The sequence below is a fragment of the Epinephelus moara genome, chromosome 8, assembly GCF_006386435.1.
Source record: "Epinephelus moara isolate mb chromosome 8, YSFRI_EMoa_1.0, whole genome shotgun sequence".
NCBI lineage: Eukaryota > Metazoa > Chordata > Actinopteri > Perciformes > Serranidae > Epinephelus > Epinephelus moara.
This window is the reverse complement of record NC_065513.1, coordinates 14,219,736-14,239,389: the sequence shown is the minus strand read 5'-3', so window position 1 is coordinate 14,239,389 and position 19,654 is coordinate 14,219,736. Positions and strand designations below refer to the sequence as shown.

At 40.3% G+C, this 19,654-nt stretch overlaps 1 protein-coding gene across 4 annotated transcripts in view; it reads left to right on the top strand.

The window, feature by feature from the left end:
* The first annotated feature begins 2,180 nt into the window (after positions 1 to 2,180).
* Positions 2,181 to 19,654, top strand: part of gapvd1 (GTPase activating protein and VPS9 domains 1) — a 35,456-nt gene continuing 17,982 nt past the window's right edge. For 2 of the 4 annotated variants that reach the window (XM_050050538.1, XM_050050537.1), the window contains exons 1-12: positions 2,181 to 2,324; positions 9,827 to 10,045; positions 10,511 to 10,778; positions 10,882 to 11,454; positions 11,547 to 11,630; positions 11,723 to 11,857; positions 14,724 to 14,916; positions 15,538 to 15,618; positions 17,900 to 18,054; positions 18,390 to 18,519; positions 18,718 to 18,843; positions 18,962 to 19,135. In XM_050050538.1, the coding sequence (XP_049906495.1) occupies positions 9,861 to 10,045; positions 10,511 to 10,778; positions 10,882 to 11,454; positions 11,547 to 11,630; positions 11,723 to 11,857; positions 14,724 to 14,916; positions 15,538 to 15,618; positions 17,900 to 18,054; positions 18,390 to 18,519; positions 18,718 to 18,843; positions 18,962 to 19,135 (2,104 nt within the window). In that variant the 5' untranslated portion in view covers positions 2,181 to 2,324; positions 9,827 to 9,860. Of the gene's footprint in view, positions 2,325 to 9,826; positions 10,046 to 10,510; positions 10,779 to 10,881; positions 11,455 to 11,546; positions 11,631 to 11,722; positions 11,858 to 14,723; positions 14,917 to 15,537; positions 15,619 to 17,896; positions 18,055 to 18,389; positions 18,520 to 18,717; positions 18,844 to 18,961; positions 19,136 to 19,654 lie in introns of all 4 variants that reach the window. The other 2 variants (XM_050050540.1, XM_050050539.1) reach the window with 2 other exon arrangements.

Genomic DNA, 19,654 nt, shown 5'->3' with positions numbered 1-19,654 from the left:
TCTGATGGTGTTATTGTAACAGGCCGCTTACTCAAGGATTTTCCTGAAGTATCTTTCTTCTTCTGTTATTAGACCACCACCTAGTGGAAGAATGCATGTATTACTTTCTTTAAACTATATTCAAGCAGCCCTGAGCCCACCATCATGTCCATAAATGCTTGGATTGGAACACACACACACACACACACACACACACACATATACATATAGTTATACATACAGTTTATGCTTTTATGCCTTGTTATTCATTACATTAGTGCATGTACAGTGTGACCACACTATTGACTGACTCAGTATCTTTATTCAGTTATAACATATCAATATCCCCTATAACTGCATTCTGCTGTCCTTACTTGAAAACATTCCCTCCAAAATATAAAAAATGGAAAATGACTTTTTGTTTTGCCTGTGTTATTGCACTGCACTGTAATGTAACGTACTGCCAGGGGATGAGGTTCAGGTGTCCTGCTTTAGTGGCCCTTCAAAGAACTTGTTCCAATTCATTCGATTACAAACAAGCGTTGACGGTATTAGTGTTTGTATTTTTTCATTACATGTAAATGTATGAATTAATTAAATTGATTAATTCATGTGGGTTTTGTCACAGTTGCATTCAAATGCAGTAATAATATTTATGCATATACTGAAGTATTAACGGATAGATTTGCATGTTCAAGTGTGAAACAAGCTTCCTAAATGGATATATACATCAATGTTAATCTGAAGCTAATGTGAGGTTTCAGCAGACTATACTTTATAATTCAAGTTGATATATTCCAGTGCTACAGTCCATTCAGTGTAAAATTCCCTTTCTGTGTTTCCTCAAACAGTGTTTCCTTGTTGAGGTTCTCTGGCTTCCTCCCACAATCCAAAGACATGCAGGTTAGGTAAACTGGTGACTTTAAATTTCCCGTAGGTGTGAGCGTGAGTCTCTATGCGTCAGCCCTGTGATAGTCTGGTGACGTGGCCAGGGCGTACCCCACCTCTCATCCGATTTCAGCTGGGACAGGCATCAGCCCCCTGTGACCCTGAACAGGATAAGCAGTTATGGATAATAAATAAATGGATGAATGTTTGCATGGAACAAAGACTGTGGAACTTGTCCCTCATTGAATACACTGGTGAGCATTAAGGGATCTCTGTGCAGCCAATATGAACAGGAGGAATGATTACAGCTAGCAAAGCCAATTCAATATGCATATAGGCACCTGATGATTGATTTTAAGACAGACTTAAATATGTGAACCTTTAGCATAAATCTTTCCTATAATGATTTCATCTTGGATTTCTGTAACAGTTAAATCCAGCAGAGTACAGTAAGAGAGCTGCAGATTGTGGCCGTAATAAGCCAGCTTTATTTATACAGAAAATGTGAAAATAACCCATTATGTGCACAAAACTAAAACCCTAAAAAACAGTAAAAGAGTAAAAATTGTATAACTGGTCTACACAGACCCAAACAAACAAAACAGGAAGATCAATCATAAGGAATTATAACTAATTCGATTTCAGTCAGATGTAAAAACCAGAGAGAGGATGACCTATTGTTTTTTCAGTGTTTGGGTTTCAACATGGGGTGCAGCCACTGCAGAAGCATTAATTTAAATGTTTGTCAGCTCAATTTTCAATATTGTGCCATATAGACTAAAGTTATAGTTTGCCAATGTAGGCTATTTAGGCAGGCACAGAGATACAAGTGGACCAAATTTAGTTTTTGCAAATAAAATAAAACAAAACATTAATCCATGCCACGAAAAGTAGTCGTGTGACAGTGATCCAGACAGATTGACAGGTATTTACAGTATCCTACTTGGAGTGAAAAAACTCACCAAGAACATACTGATATTTCAGAAAGGATGTAGAGAAAACAACACTGCTATATGGCCACTATTTCAACTAGCAGCTGCAGAAAAATTGAATTGAGGATAACAGAAATTAAAATTAGTTTTAGATATTAATCTCTAAGATAGGTCATACATACAGGATATGAATCAGAAAATCACAAAATATTGGGCAGTAATGTTCAGTTTCCATTTAAAACGGCTGTATGATTCGTCAGAAATGACACCAGAGTCTTACAGGAATAACATGATGTTGTAGGCCTGGTTTTTTTTAATAATAGGAAAGCTTCCTTTAACAAGCCTTTGCGCATGCGGGCTGCGCAGGTCTCCTCGTGATGACAGCAAATGACAGCACTGTTCGCTCCTGCAGAAGCCAGTGTGAGACGGCTAACCGCCAACAAACAATTCCTCTGACTCGAGAAATCTGATGATCGGCTGTGTTTAGAGAAATAGTGAACAACCAGAACGCGCTAACTCCGTTTGGTAAGTTGCTGAGTTCATGTTAGCACGTTTTGTCGATCACATTTGGTCACCCAGGAGCTTGCAACCTAAAGCTAAAGCTAACGCAGCTAACTAGCTTATCGTTAGCTTACCCTGCTTTACTAGCAAACGTTAGCCGAGTTTAACTTGGTTAACGTTAGCAGGCTACTGCTAGGTTAGCCAACTCACCAGTTTGCTGTCTGTGCTCCTTCTCAAATCACTGCAAACACAAGACCGTCTTGACTGATAGAGTGTAACCCTAGCTAACACCTGGGTGTCTTGGCTTGTGTCAATTTCCTTCATAGCATTTAGCTGACCCAACATTAATTACGTGGTTTGTTTGATATGTTTCTCAGCTCGTCTGGTGGTAGTCTAAGCCAAGGTAACCTAGAAAGCGGTAATATACATTTATTTAACCCAACCCATCTCGATTTGTTCGCTAAATCTCGGTTGGCTAGTACCCCATCACATCAAGGACACTATAAACTTGCAACCTAACGTTAGCAGGACGTTAAAATGTCTCAGCTTTTTGTGTGTGTGCCCACACCCACCCATTGAGCCTGTGAAGGGAATGTCTGGCTAAAGTTATGAACAACATAACCACTGACTCAGTGTTTGTAACGTTAAGGCGTGTAAGGCCGTGGGTTATAATAGCGTCCTGCCATTAAAACATCATTAATGTTTAAACACTTGATATTACCATTAACTCTTTATAGCACAGAGATAATTACTGTAGCATTTAGTCATAGAAAAAAACAAGTGAAGGCTTTTATTAGGTTAAAATGGCACACTTTTATTAGTTATCACTTGTAAAATGTGAGGCTTTGCTGCTTTTCTCTGTTTTATATCATAAAACAAAATATGTTTGTGTTTTTGCTGTTTGTCAGACAAAATATGTTCAAGATCTAAAGTATAAATGAGAAATGGTTGAAAATAATAATAAATTTCAACCCAGATTAGTCATTACATTCCTCATTCCTCAGCTCTGTATCTGCTTACCACAAAAAAACTAATAATTTTTGCCTTCTGCCAAATGCCACATTACACAGGAAACCATGCCTTTACATTATAGTTTCAGAAGTCAGTTTCAGAACGCACTCTTGTGTGATTAAATCCTAATCAGCTCTAGTTGAGGCTCAGTCAACAGGACTTTCTTCTTCTGTAGTGATAAGTACAGATTGCTTGGAAATGGGGTCAGTTTACTTTATGGTTTGAGAGTGGAATGACTTAGTTTTTGTTTCTACTGTTTATTTCGAATATGCAAATAGTACAAGGCTTCCTGATTGCTACTAAACAAATTCTTGGCACAACATAATATAGAAATGAAAATTGAGGAAGCAAAAATAATAATAAAACACAGAAAAACAGAAAGTAAATGACATATTCAAAAGTTGAAGTGTGACTGAGGGATTGCACGCTTGTTGCTTTGTATCTGGATTCATAATTCCTAGGCTCATTCATTAGTTTGAAGTAGATCCTTTTTTGTCAGGATGCATGGTACTGAAGGTTTTGCAGGTGATCAACAACACCAATGGTCATTTTAGTTGACACAGATGTAGGGCTGAGTATTGTTTAAAAAATTATGATACAAGTACCAATACCAGTACCCTCAAAGTGATACAGATACCAATTGAGCACCTAATTTGCTACCTTTTTCCCTACTTGATTTAATACCCATAATGTGAATGGAATCATTCAGTTGCAAAGACTGCCACCAGACACCACAGGCGTGTGGTACAGCCATACTTTGGAACATTTTGATGGAATCTCAGCACGCTAAATCGCCAACTCCGTCAAATACTCCACGCTTGACTTCACCACACCACAGACTGTATGAGTTGTAGCTGCTGCGGTAGTGGGCCAATCACACATGATGTTAAATTGAAGAATGCTCCCGGTGATTCACCGTTAGTAAAACCATCCAAAAAGTCATTTTTTCCTAGATCTGGGTACAAAAAGGATCAAATGCAGGTATTGTTTAACCAGAGAAGTTTCAGTACTACTTGATTAAGTGTTATCTCAGTCTATACCAATACCCACCTCTAAATAGCCTAGATGACAGCATTAATATTCTTTATACAGTGCCATACTGTCTCCTTCCGTCTCTTGGTGTTTACCTGATGCTTGGTTTATATGTGTTGCAGTCACTGCTTCATTAGTTCATGTCCTTGTGTATTACCTTACTCCATACCGTTTCTGAGAATCTGCAGTCACCGAAGTATATGACTGCAAGTTGGTGTAATTTAAGAGGATAACGAAGTGCAAAGCTGGTGTTATGTGCAAATCTGTGTATGTTCTGTTTGCCTCGTTTTGTTATGACAGCTGCTGTACATTTGAAAGGATTTACTCTTAGGTGAAATGTCTGTAATTTCCTTGGAGCTATTTCACTCAGTAATGTAGACTTAATGTCTTGGGCAACAAAACATGGCTCAGCCACCTTCATGGGTCCGTCAGAGGGCCTGAAAGCTAGCCTGAACTTGCACCTCTGACCCAGTTGAGATTGTCTGTCCCAGCTGAGACCAAAACTAATGGTGCACTGTGGTGCTCCTCATCAGCTGGTGAGCCTAAAAACTTGTAACAGTAGGAAGTTGTCCTCAGGACAACAGGTAAAGTGACAGCCCCTGTTGGTAAACTGGGTTAAGTTCATAGTACAAGTCATCACATGTAAGTTCAGCACATGATGGACGACTGGTAAATAGTGATTTGTGTTAATGATAAATACTGTTTATTCATAAAGCCTCCAAATAACGCCCTGTGATTAACTACATATCCACGCTGATGCAGCAGAGTTTATTTAGGATTTCCAGCTTAAACACTGTTTTCCCAACTGAAAATGGAGGAGCCACATGAAGCAGGCCTCTATACTGTATTTGGTGTATCAACATGGATTTAAGAAGACTCTGCCACTGAAGTGGGACACAGCTCATGTGTGTATTATTTTGTCTTTTTTGTGCCACCATGACAGCTTCTTTTGTCAGAGTGGGTAGACATTGTTAGAAATTCCTTTGGGGCAGTGGCGGTTAGAGAAGTGGGTGTTGTGGTCAGAAAGTCACTTCTTTGACCCGCAGACTGGCAGGATGCATCTGGGAGGAGTAATGCTTGCTTCTACCTAACTTTCCCCAGCTAACCAACTTTGACAATTGGACCAAATACCCAATGCCAGCTTTTATTCATTGATTGTTTTCCATGGAGTGGAATAGGGCTGTGAGGTTTTTTTTTTTTACTGGTGAAAGGTACAGGAGTGTATATAAAATATGGTAAACACAATAATCATTGTGTAGTTATCATCAGTGACTGTTTCCATATGTTCAAGAGCCTCTGGAGGAAAAAAAAAACTTTCCAGCGCTCTACCTACGTTTCAGGTAGTACTCAAAAAGTACTGAGGTTCAGCACCCAGCCCATATGGTGGGAAAGGTCACTCTCAAACCTCATGTGAGCTTCTTGGTCGACAGTACCTGCTTACTGAACAGTGTAAGGAATTATCTGAAAGGGAAGTGTGAAGAGGATGTTGGCTCAGAAACATGAATACCTTTTTGTAGAAAGTGAAATCCTTTGAATATCTATAAAAAGAGCTTTGTTCCATTGGTCGGTCTATGTATGTGTGTGGGAGGAGTGGGCTGTGTTCCAATCACCTTTACTCTCTTGCTGTGATATTAACTTCATAAAGTAGTGCTGTTTTGTGCCTAGCATATTAAAAATAATTTTGAACTTTTAAACTTTGTCATTAGATAACTTAAGTGATTGGACTTGCCCTGGTATTTTAAAATACTCAGTTTTGTCTTGGCCCTCCTCCTGTGTCTTATGCTACCTTGTTGTTATATTTAAAGTGCTTACACTGATGTTATGGTTGAACGAATGGTCTTCTTGTCACTCATGTTAACAGTACTCAGTATCTGCCCAGCCACAACTACGATCACTCTCACACGACTCCGGGGGCTGCAGATTATGCCTTCCCTTGCACTGTCTGTTGTTTGGTTTCTCTTCTGCTTTAGAGTTCCTCAGTGCTCTCCATGACTGACTCACCAGGTGGCTTTACGCAGTGAATGTGTTGGAGCTGACGGGCACAGGAGGCCATGACAAATGGCAGTTAACCTCTCTGCCGGCCACTTAATATCCTAGTTGTTTTTTTCACTTCCTTCCAAGTATGTGTGGAATGTGCTTATTCAAGACGATGAGTGTATACGTGGAAGCGCACCCTGAGTGTACTTGTGAGTCAGTTACCTGTCAGCTCATTCAGATGTAAAATGGAAAAAGATATCTAAGAAGGATATACGTAATCTTTTTGGGTTTTGGACTGGTGGTCAGACCAAAAAGCAGCTTTAAGACCTTGGGCTGTGGGAAGCTGTGATTGGCATTTTTCACTAATATCTGACATTTTACCAACTAAACAATTAGTCAATAAATAGAGAAAATAATCTTAAGATTACTTATTAGCCCCAGTTAAAACCCAGCGCATGTTGCCACCACTCACTACATACCCTCATGTCCTTTAAACCAGGTCAACAAATTCCCAGAATGAGCCACGACTAATAGATATTTTGGTAGCATTTTACTTCAAACCCTCATTATTTAACAATTGTAAGCACTATACATTTAATGGTTTATAACACACTGTAATGTATCTGTAAGCAGCTATAAAGACATCTGTCAGAGTTTATAATGTACAGTATTTGTGTCAGCAATGATGACCAATCCTGTGAAGACATATTTTATATTATTGCATCTGTTATTGATTATATTGTCATATCTGTTTATATACCCGCCTTCATGGGGCCCACAAGAGGAGTTTAAGCTGTTGACAAATGCATTAATGAACACTTATAACTGGAGATGCACAATGTTGGAGTTTTTGCCAATATCCTATATGCCAATACACCAAACCTTATTTGGCCATTAGTTGATACTTATATCAATATCCACTTTTACCCCCACCAGATTTTAGTGATCTTCAAATCTCTTCTGTAGTGGAATTATCATATTATGCATGCATACTCTTATCGTGATGTCCCACCAGCAGATTGAGACATGAAATACAATGCTTTTCAGTGTATTAGATATTCATTCAGTGTGCAAAATAAGAAAAAGAATGCTGGCCGATTCTCATAGTTAATTTTAAAGCCGATATTGGCCGATACCGATGACGTGCCAGTATTATTGTGCAATCCTACTTAAAGCTGCTTAAAAAATACATTATTGTTGTTTCAACCTTTATTAAATGTTTATATACTGCTCTATAAATACTAAAAAGGGGGACTTAGAGTAGAGCGTTGTTATTTTCATGATCAGGTTAGCTATTTGAGCTCTTTAGTCTTAAAAATGTCAAAAATAAATAATAGAAATAAAAAACAAGTTACAAGTGCCATCAAAGGCAAACCAAAATAATGCAATTAATAATAATGTGAAATAATAGAGACAACACGTTTCAAAAACTGTTTGTGGCAAATGTTTGATATCTTTCCTGATAAATAACTGAATGACTAATTGCTCGTGAGATTGTCTGTTATTTTTTTGGGATTGATTGCAGCACTCAGGCAGCCATCATTTTCTCACGTGATAAGGAGCAGCTGTAGCTTGTGAAGAAATAAATATCAATTTTCTCTCTCAAACCATTATAATAACAGACTGAATGTTTCTTTTTATTGGAGTGATATTTAACTAAAATGCATCTTTATACTTGACCTGATGTTTTTTTTGTTTTGTTTTACAAATATGATGACAATCTATCACAGTTATTGGAGATCAGTAGTCACTGTTTAGTCTTGCTTTGCCAAGGAGTTCAGTGTGGAGGCTATCATTATGAGTTTAAATCTGCATAACCAATTTGATTTGTCAGACACATCAGCTCTAACGTTGTGCTTGTCTGTTAGTTTGTGAACAATGACAGCGCCTTGCAGTCATTCCCACTCCGAGGCAGTTTTCTTCAGTCTAGTCTCATTCTCCTCCCGGAGCCATAACTCCACAGTTAAATCTGTGTTTGCTATGTTTGCAAGCAGCCACAAAGAGGCTTTTGTGCAAAGGATTCACCAAGAAATCATTCAAATTTCATGCACTCAGCTTGGTTTGTATGTCTTGGCCGTGTATATCTGGAAAAGGGGGAGCGATTTGCATATTCTGCTATGTAGCGTCTCCTGAAGCTTGTGTAAAGCGTGCTTTTGTTGTTGTCGTTGGGCCAGTGTGTGTGAAGCACATGGAATGCAAATGATCACTTCCCTTGCATGACGCGAGCATCATGTGTGAGCCTATAGCCCTTTACAGAAAAGGGAACCATTTCCTGCTTCTCCTAGATCCATTTCCTTTTAAATGCAAAATAGCTCAAATAATAAGTACTGATAGTATTTGTTAAAGACAAAAGGATGGTAAGTTGACCTGCTTTATTGTTAGGGATAGGATAAGTTCAGAGTGAGAGCTAGCTTGATTTATTAGAATGTTTCATCGGTAACAGACAAGTACACATGCCATATAGTCCCACTGCATCGTTACAATCCAGTGCCAGATAGTTACACACTGATGTCCTGAAAAACTGACAGGAAAATTCCTTCCAGTTCACTTAGAATTAATCTTAAAGGAATACTTAGGCAGTTTAATAAGTCACTTTAATAAAATAGGAGACAGATTAAAAAATGGATGGTTAAGGTTGAAGCAATAGAGGTTGTCATATCCTGACTCTGCCCTAGTTATAATAGTGTAATAGTACAACAAAAAATCATCAGTTTCTGGAGATGTCTTCATATGTCTTGTTTTATTTGACCAACAATCCCAAACCCAAACATATTCACTCTACAGTGATATAGAACTAGAAAGCCATGAGTCCACTCATTGAAGAAGCTAAACCCAGAGAGTGTTTTTTTGTTTGTTCGACAAATGACTGGATCCACACTATTACCACACACACTATTTGACAAGTATCATAGCCAGCAGATGCATTGGATTTGGCGCTAGATTTTAGTGAGTTTTGTGAACATTACTGTTAATGCAGGCAATCACTTTTCAACTAGTAAAGCTGCCACTGCTTTTGTCCTGTAGGCAGACGGTTTTGTTTGTTTTGTCAGCTGACAGTTTCGTAGTTGCTGCCGCTGGCTGACACATTACACTCCATTTCAACAGCTTTCTCTGCCCTCACCATGTTGTGTTAAGTGGTGCACCAGCACACTGAAATGGAGTGGACCCACTTAAATAATAATCGACTATCAACTTTAATGTGAAAATTTCTGGCAAATGACTAACCACTTAATATACTGATGGTTTGAAGTCATCACAGTTTTTTTTCTCAGGCTTGACAAAGCATCTCCAGAGCCACAGGACATAATACAACTGTGTTTACGTTATGAATATTTCTACTATCCATGAAAATCAGAGTTCCCCTTTATGACAGCTGACTGAAGGAATTTTAAATTCTTTTTTGCTAATGTGACTTTATTCTAACATTTTATATAATGTTATTTGAGCTTTTGTGTAGTTTCACATTTTTACAGTTTCTATTCCACCTTGTTCCTTTTGTGCTCCAGTCATTTACCTCTCTGCCTGTGTGAGCTGGTGAAGATGGTGAAGCCAGATATCCACACTCTGGCCCACCACCTGAAGCAGGAGCGGCTGTATGTAGCGTCGGAGAAGCAGCTCATCCAGAGGCTCAACAGTGATGTGCTGAAGACAGCCGAGAGGCTGTACCGGGCTGCATGGATCGCCAAGCAGCAGAGGATCAACCTCGATCGTCTCATTCTCACCAGGTCAGACATGCAGTTATAATACACTTTGGCTTTCAAAGTGGTAGCTCAGGGGTCAGCAACCTTGGGCATGTGTGCCAAAACTGGCACGCTGTAGCTTAACTAATAGCACACTAGCAATAAGTATGCAAGAGAGTCTTTTGAAATGTTTAAGTGCAGGATTTCCCGCACATTCGTTTATCTATGGCGGCCCGTAAGGATGGATGACAACATCTCATTTTTAGGCCATGGAAACTCTTCCATTCTTTGTTGGTGATTATAATCTAATGAAAACCTATTTATGAATATTGTATACCATTTGTGCGAGTAGAAATCATACACACTGGACCTTAAAACCCACTGTGTCTGTAGGTGGGGTGAGATCTGGTTTTCATAGTAAGAGAAAATTACAGTATATAATGATAGTAGTTATTGATAGGAGAGATTTTATGTGTTGGACCTTAGTAATGGAAAAACTCTGTTCCACAGTGCGGAGGCTTCTCCGGCTGAATGCTGCCAACATGCCAAAATGCTGGAAGACACCCAGTTTGTTGATGGCTACAAGACTCTGGGCTTCCAGGAGACGATCTATGGCGAGTTCTTGGCCAGGTTAAGGGAGAACCCTAGACTGGTGGCTTCCTGTTTGGTGGCAGGCGAGAGGCTGAACCAGGAGCACACCCAGTCAGTCACCCATACAGTCTTCACCTCTCTTTATGGCAACTGTATTATGCAGGAGGATGAGAGCTACCTGTTACAGGTCAGTGTAACCCGTCTCTAGTGTTACACATTTGCAAAACAGTTTACTAGCTTCTCAGTAAGATGTTCTTATCTGGTGCAACTTTTTACTTGCCAACCCACAGGTGTTGCGATACCTGGTGGAGTTTGAGCTGAAAGAGAGTGACAACCCTCGCCGCCTACTGCGACGGGGAACCTGTGCCTTCAGCATCCTTTTCAAGCTCTTCTCTGAGGGCCTGTACTCAGCCAAGCTCTTCCTCACTGCCACCCTCCATGAACCCATTATGCAGCTGCTGGTGGAGGATGAAGACCACCTGGAGACTGACCCAGCCAAGGTGACAGAGCGCCTCACTCCGGCCCAGCAGGAACGCTTCGGAGAGAAGGGCTCTGAGGGCTACAAACAAAGGGTGCAGGCAGCTGTGGAGGCCAATGAGGCCAAGCTGGTGGCTCTGGTCAACAAATTTATTGGTTACCTGAAGCAGAACACCTACTGCTTTCCCCACAGCCTGCGTTGGATTGTGTCGCAGATGTACAAGACTTTGTCATGTGTGGAGCGTCTTGAGGTGGGCGAGGTGCGCACCATGTGTACAGACCTGCTGCTGACCTGCTTCATTTGCCCAGCTATAGTTAACCCAGAGCAGTATGGTATCATCTCAGATGCCCCCATCAATGAAGTAGCCCGCTTCAATCTAATGCAGGTCAGTGCCACAGCTTGTATTCTGTTTACACATCATACACATTGGAATCATTTTATAGTGAAGACTGATGTTGTTTATTTTTTGTTGCACAGGTGGGGCAGCTTTTGCAGCAGTTGGCCATGGCTGATGATGATGCAGACCCAAGGCGGAAAAGCAGTTTGTCCAAATTTGATAAGGTGTGTAAACCGTTGTGATGTTTAGATTCCAGCCTGAGCGCAACATATTTCTCTCCTTTTACTTATTTACCGTTCTTCATTTCTGTCTGCAGAGTTGTGTTGCTGCCTTTCTGGATGTGGTGATTGGAGGAAGAGCAGTTGAGACCCCACCCATGTCCTCAATGAACCTTTTGGAAGGCCTCAGTAGGACTGCGGTCTATATCACACATAATCAGCTGCTGGTGCTGGTAGGTTCTTTTTCAATTGATATCCAACTGTAACATCAGTGTACAATTTGAAAGTTTGAGTCATTATGTGCTGCCAACCCGTTACAGGGTAGAACTTAGGAACCATACATCCTTAGGTTCTGAGGTAGTCTCTGCAGACAAGGTGATGTGAAATACATTGTCATATTTCCTTAAGACAAGTATTTAAAATGTTCCAATGCAGAGTTCATGGACAGGCAATGGACAAAATAACAAGAATGCCTTACAATACAAATCTGTGCAGTAAACATCCTTTGGGAAATGCTCAGTATGTTTAGTGTTTTTGACACTTGGATGTTTATTCAATGTTATCGTTAATTTTTCAGGCATAGTTTGTAGTATTGTTATTGAGCAATGTCCTCATGTCAGTGTTGTTGATGGCTTTCATGTGACTAATTGCCATTTCTGTGCTTGCCTACATGTCAGTATTATTATTATGATTATGATTATTGCACTGTTAACATGTAAATTATTAGCAGTTCAATAATGGCTGTGTAGATCACATTTTCAAAAGCAAGCTACACAAGTGAGTGAAAGCTTTCCTAGACGTGTGACAAACCTGTTTTTCTAAAGCATAGATCACACCATACGACTTCAGCCTTGATTTTGCGCTGACTGACAGTTTTTTGGAGCTTCTCGACAAAAGCCCCAGAATCCAAGGCAATTCAGTGTTGGCTCAGCACTTGCAAATCGGTGCTCAAGCACTGTTTGTGAACTGTTCAAAGACCCGAGCCAAGAGGCTCAACGATGCATCACAGACGCCCCCCAGATATGTGGCTAAATATCAGAATCTGTCTGGAACTTTGTTAGCGAGCTACAGCCAGTGAGAGCACGAGACATGGGTTAAGGACAGAGACGAGCAACACTGTGGCACTTTGCAAAGTGTGTGTTTAAGGGAGACAAAGAGAGTGACAGAGAGAGGGAAAGAGAAGGTGGAAGGTGGACTATTGCATGCAATGGTTCCATATGGTATTAGCCTAGTAACTTTGAACTCTGCTTTGTCACTTTTTGACTTTGATGTTTTATAGAAAGCACCCCCACACCCCAGGTTTTTTGTTCGACCTGTGCATCAAATGACATAGGGCCTCATTCACTAATATCTGCGCAGAAATGTTGTTACTCTCCGCAAAAAATAAGTACGTGTGCAAAATCACCGTCTGAGTCATGACACGTGCGTACCGGCCAATTTTGTTCTCACCACCGTGCGTATGTTAGTAAATCAGAACCATTCTAAATTGACAGGCGCGTGTCCGCGATCTGCAATCAGCATACTACCACGCCCCCATAAGGAAACCGCTTGCCTAGAGTTGATTCATGAATGAAGGAAGCGGTTACGCGAGGAGAGAACACACAGTTTGTTAGAAGCGATGGCGCCGGGTCTTACAGGAATGCCATGGGTCATTGTAAGATCGTGGAGGACACAGCATGCCAGGATGATCTTGCACACCTTCTCAGGGGTATAAAGTAGTTTGCCACCGGCCGTATCTGATCCAAACACATCCAACAGCCCTTAAGCACGCCAAAAGTGCGCTCTACAGCGCGTGTATGGGCATGTATGTTATTATAGCGCACCTCTTGAGGGGTTTCAGGGTTTGCGTATGGTGTCATCAGCCATGTTTTAAGGCCATATGCCCGGTCACCCAAACAATATAACATTTTAACATTAACGGAATAGAGACTTACTGAAAATACTAACTTAAAACAATTGAAATAAAAGACTAGAACAAAAGATGCTCACCAACAAGCCATCCACTTCTCACAGCCCCTGCCTCCAAACGCATTCCCACTGTACTGTTTTGCAAAATAAATGAGTCGTGGGTGCCTCCTGGCCAGCGGGCCACAGCCTTAAGGATATGGCAGTCGGCATTACAGATCATCTGCACGCTGATGGAGTGATAGTTTTTCTGTTCATGTTATTGTTAATATTTTAATTGTCACAATGATGAGGGTGAACGTGTGTCAATTTCATGGTAATTTAATCCATTTGGCCAATATATTAGTAAATTAATTATTTTAAAAAATGTTAATTAAATCTCTTTTTCATGAATGTGGTTTTATAGACTCTGCATGTACTTAAAAGGTATGTTTGCATTTTCTAAGTCAGTTCGGCCTTCCTCATTTGTGCGTACGCATGGTCTGAGGCAGTTCTAAATTTGTTCGCAGAGTAAGAACAAATTCGGGTAAGAAAATATTGATGAATCCCGGATTTGTGCGTCAAACGATCGTACGCACAGTTTAAGCACAGATTTGTGCGTACGCACTGTTTGTGAATGAGGCCCATACTCATTGGGGATTCCTGCAGGTGAAAGATTTTATGTGACCCCCTTTCCCTGCTCAGTCATGAAGTGTGAAATCCACACCGACCATAATACTAACGATGACAAAACAACAGTCTGTGTAGTATGAGCAATACAGCATTTTGACGACTTTGAAAGTCATGTAGTAGCGAGAGGCAATCTACATACAGGTACAAATGGGCTAGATAGTCGGTGCACATTTAATATGAATCAGTTGCAAATGAAGCAGGAAACTGGCAGGACGGACAGCTTATGCATTAACTTACCTCATAATCATAGCATGACTTTAAAGTATGGTATATGTATAATACAATATGACGTTCAGGTCAGGACATAAGTCAGCTCAAGGGACTTTTTTTTTTGTCTCTGGCTTTTGTGTTGATTCTTTCCCTCCTTTCATTGCAAAATACCTTATGTCACTGAACTCAGCCAGCTTAGATTCATGTAAACTTTGGCAAGTGCAAACTTGTCATCTCAAATCTTCCTGAGAATAACTTCTGATTGCTTTATTGTGCTGTTCTCAAGAATAATGCTTCCTACTTCCTGCATAGGTGGACTTTGTGCGGAACGTGATGGCAGGGGACCACCTTCGGGAGGAGGAGCACATGGCTCTGGAGACCCTGGTTGCCAACGTGCCCCAGTCTCGAACTGTGAAGAGCAACAGTCTGGAGCTCACTCCCTCCAACACCCCCCAGCTCTCCCCGGCTACCACTCCTGCCAACAAGAAGAACAGGCTCCCCATAGGTACCTACCTAACTCCATGGCCTCTAGGCCTCCGTCTTCCTGCCTCTTTTTAAAAAAAGATGTATTGATGTTCTCAAAGTGATGCAACCTCATGTAATTTCCTGACGTGAGGATCTGAAAGATACTTTGCTTTGTAGGAATTCTACAATTTGAAACAAGAACTAGAGAACAGAAGTGTAATATTTTGCCTAATGAGAAGCAAAATAAACAAGTAGAGTTGAGTGGTGATGACTAGTGAAAGGCCTGTGTTTTATAGGAAGCTAATGAGCTTCTTCTCAGCTTGTTATAAAGATAATTAGCATGGCCTGGATTGAGGCTCAATTACAGAAATGACAACCAATTAAATTACCAAATATAAATGAACTCCTTTTAATTGGAATGGATGGAAAAGATGCATAGACTACCTTCATTAGCATTCTCAAGACAAATGATGCTGTAGCAACACCCCTTTAATTAGAAATGAACCACTTGTGCTTGCTACTCTGAAATATGACGTTTATACACACAATCTTGACTTATTACTTGAAATACTTTAAACATTTTAAGATGTACTTTGTAATCTTTCTCCAACTCCCAATCTTGTCCTTCTCCTTTCCTCCTGTGCTGCCATTGAATGACCAGGACAACACTTAGCTGCTATAACATCCTGGGACCCCACAACTACCACTCTGTCTGCTCACATTCCATTAGTAACCCCTTTTGGTGGGTAGCCCGTCAGTCGTGGTACAGCTGGAGTGGAAGTTAACCCATGTAACTGTTGTTTCACCCAGTTGCGTGTTAGATAACACTCATTTAGTCCATGCTCTTAACTGCACAGTAACCTCCCTGCCTCGCCACTGTTACCTAGCACTGCTGTTGTCTATGTGCTCTCTCACCATGCTTGCTTTGCCTTGCACAGTGCTTTGGCTCATTATTAGAGCTGAAATGTTGTTTTTCCACTCATTTTGTTTTCTAAGTTTTCCCCTTTTTGCTTCCTCATTCAGCGGAATATGGCTTTTCATTACCAGGTAGAGTGGGGAAAAATCTTACCTTTCCTTCTTCTGGTCTGTGCCAGAGTTATGGTCAAAATAAGGGAGACACTGGTGCAGTTACTTCCCACAGAGATGGTGGCTCTCTGATGGTGTGGTTTTGTTCTTGATAGCACATATGGCATCCACTCATCTCTGAGAAAGTCAGGGCAACATGAATTATAGTGATAATATCAAGGAAGTGGTTATTAAGTGGTTATATTGGCTCTTTGTGTTTCTAAACAAATTGGAGGATGTAAAGTGTTTCAGTGGGTACGGTTACATGCACACTAATATTGTACTATTATTCTGAATGTGACAATATTACAAATTTGATATGGGTCATTTAAACAGCATATCCCACTTTGATATTCTGAAATACGCCTTATGTAGCATTTTCCTATTAAGACATGTGGGATGTGCCGCTATTATTTGGGTTTTAATAGTATTCCTTAAACATGTATACAGCACATTCTAAATATGTGTCTCAGCTGGTGTTTTTACCGCAGTCTGTGACACACAACCTCTTGCCTGTTCACAGTCAGTGGTTGAACAAATGAAAGAGGCAGGCTCTGTTTGACCTGTCGAACAAGTAAAAAAACAGAGGAAATGGTGGAAAACAAAATCCTGACACAAGCAGCTCTAGCCGTTCTAGTTTTCCATGTTTTGACGTGACAAACGACATGTGAGGACACGTCAATTGCAATCACATCAGCTGCATGTAAGCAAGAATATTAGTGGAATATTCCTTTTCATTAGCCATGTGAACCGCTTAAGAGCAAAAAACAGAATATTATGTGCATGTAAACGTAATCATTGTCAGATCTTAAAAAACGTGTGTTTTATTGTAAAGTGTGTGATATAACCAGCTTCTTTAAACCATTAATTCCCTCTTTATACTTTGTTGGAAGCATTGTTCATAGTAACACTTGTATAGAAAAGGAAACACTTCCTAGGATGAGTGTAATGTGGTCAAATGTGTTCATTGCCTTCATGTAATTCTTATGAGATGATTGGAGAAGTGGGTACTAGACAGCCCATGCATATTCACAACCTTGGTGAACTCGTGTAGTATCTGTACTTGCTCTTTTTAATCAGATTTTTTGAAGTGTATCCAGTGGATGGAGCTAAAGAACCACTGCTGTGTGCTGCAGCCACAGACACACAGGAATGGAAAATGTCCGAGTGGTTTTTAGAGTGGCATGAATGTCATGTGCTGCTTAAGTATTTCACTATGTCAGGCCTGTTATTTTAATCCTAGACACATTTTGAAAGCAGGTCAGTTGGTATCTGGACATGCACATAGTACCACGTTTCAGCACAGGACATACTAAATTGTATCAAGAGTGAACATGTTAATATGTGTATGTAGAGTAAGTATTACGATGTTCTACACACTTGTATTGCTAAAATTGTTTGTTCAAATAATCCAGCGTATATAGTGTCTTTGGTTTTCTAGAGACATAAGCAAAGCTGTGTATGCGCTTGTGTGTGTGTTTTCAGCTTAACCAGTGAACTGTGATGATACCATTTTCAGATTTGAAAAAGCTGAGCCTTTATTATTAACCTACTACTGTCTAACATCTAAATATGAGAGATAAACTTGTCTTTAATGTCACACCAGTGTGTAGCTACATAAGAAAAGAATTGGAAATCATTCAAAAGGTAAATTTGACATTTTTATTTGTGAAACTGACTTGACTTATAGCTTATTTAGAAGTCATTCTCAAACTTATGAATAGCACTTAGAGGCAACACACTGGTGTGACATACCGGATGAGTTGGTTCTGTAGTTTTAATCTGTAGGCCAGAGCTGTTCATTTTCACAAATACTGTTTGGTTAAGCATCAGTTCCTCATTCCTGAACACTTTTGGGTTTGAAACATAGCATTATATCTTCTTTTTAGTGTCCTCTGAATGTAACAATCAAATAATAACAGTTTCCTATTAATTCCCTCCAACCGACCAACCAGCAGCTGCTCGCAGCCGCAGCCGTACCAACATAGCCCAGGAGGGGGAGGCAGAGGCCAGCTCCCAAGAGTCCCTACAGGAGCTGATGCCAGAGGAGGTGCTGGTGATTTCACTAGGAACTGGCCCACAGTCTGTCCCTGGGATGATGTCAGAGAATGAGGTAATGTGACTTGAATTAATGTAGTCATTTGCAGGAGAGATGATGATGTGATAAATTTAATGTCGTATTTTTTCCTGTCACTGAAGGGGAGTAAGACTTCCCAGAGTCTGTGTCATACATTTTGCAGTGCTTAGTGTGTGCTTACATTATTATACAACTGATAAGAAACCTTTTATCTCATATATAACCAACCCCTGATCTAAATTTAACTGTCTCATGCTGTCTTTGAGTGAGAAAATGCCTCTAACAAGAATGACTCATAGCAAAGCAAGTTAGCAACCAAACAGAAGTGATATATTTTAATGTATGCTCTTCCTCTCTGTTCTGCTCTGTAGGTATTGAACCTGCAGATGGCTGATGGAGCCCAGGGGGATGGCCATGCTGATGATACCAAGCTGCATGGTAAACCAGACAAAACTCTGCGCTTCTCCCTCTGCAGTGACAACTTGGAAGGCATCTCAGAGGGTCAGTCTGCAGTCTGATGACACATGAAGCAGAGACATAACTAATCCATGTGCTGCAATGTTTTTCTTTTATATATTCAAAGTATTATCATATAAAAGTCACAAGGTCTTAATTGATCTATGACCTGACAGCTGACTGAATTACTGACTGACCCTGTTACCTTATGTGGATTTTTACTGATTGCATTTTTTTCCTCAGGCCCATCCAATCGTTCTAACTCTGTGTCATCTCTGGACCTGGAGGGAGAGTCTGTTTCTGAGCTTGGAGCCGGACCTTCAGGGAGCAACGGGGTGGAGGCTCTACAGCTTTTGGAGCATGAACAGGGTATGTGTGTGGGTGTATGTCTGAATGCTTTTCCAGATAAGGCAATTTTGTAAATAGATGAAAGAGATGAAAGATATTCATTGCGGGCCCTGTCCAACACACTGCATGTGTCCTTTAGCTACTACTCAGGACAACCTGGATGACAAACTGCGCAAGTTTGAGATTAGAGACATGATGGGTCTGACAGATGATCGCGACATCTCTGAGACAGTCAGCGAAACCTGGAGCACCGACGTGCTTGGCAGTGACTTTGACCCCAACATGGATGAAGATCGGCTGCAGGAAATAGCAGGTGGGCCTTTCTTACCTCTGATTGCACACATTCAAGCCCTGCATTAGCAATCAAATTGATTAATCTGCACAGCTTGTGTGATTATAGCACCTTTTATGAGATGAATTTGCTGCACACAGGGAGCTTCCTTGACTGTTGATTAAGTAGATTTAGGGAAATGTCATCACCTTGTGGTGTGTGGGTGAAATAGCATCAAAAGGCAGGTCTTAAGATCAGCTCAGGCACTATGAAGAAATGCACTGCATTTAGTGGCAATGCTTATATCTTTTCATGTGTGTTTTCTGTGATTGAAAAAAATAATTTGAATTGTATTTCAGCATTTAAGTTCACATCGTCAGTTAATTTGTTACCTATTTCAACATGATAGTAAAATATAGGCCAGTGTTTCTAGTTGTTTTTGTGCACATGGTTTAACATACTGTTATGTATTTAGGTAGATGTTTGATATTTGTCATTTATGTTTCAAATTCAGTGCCACTTCTGTAATGCAATTTTCTACCTTACTACCAAATATTAACT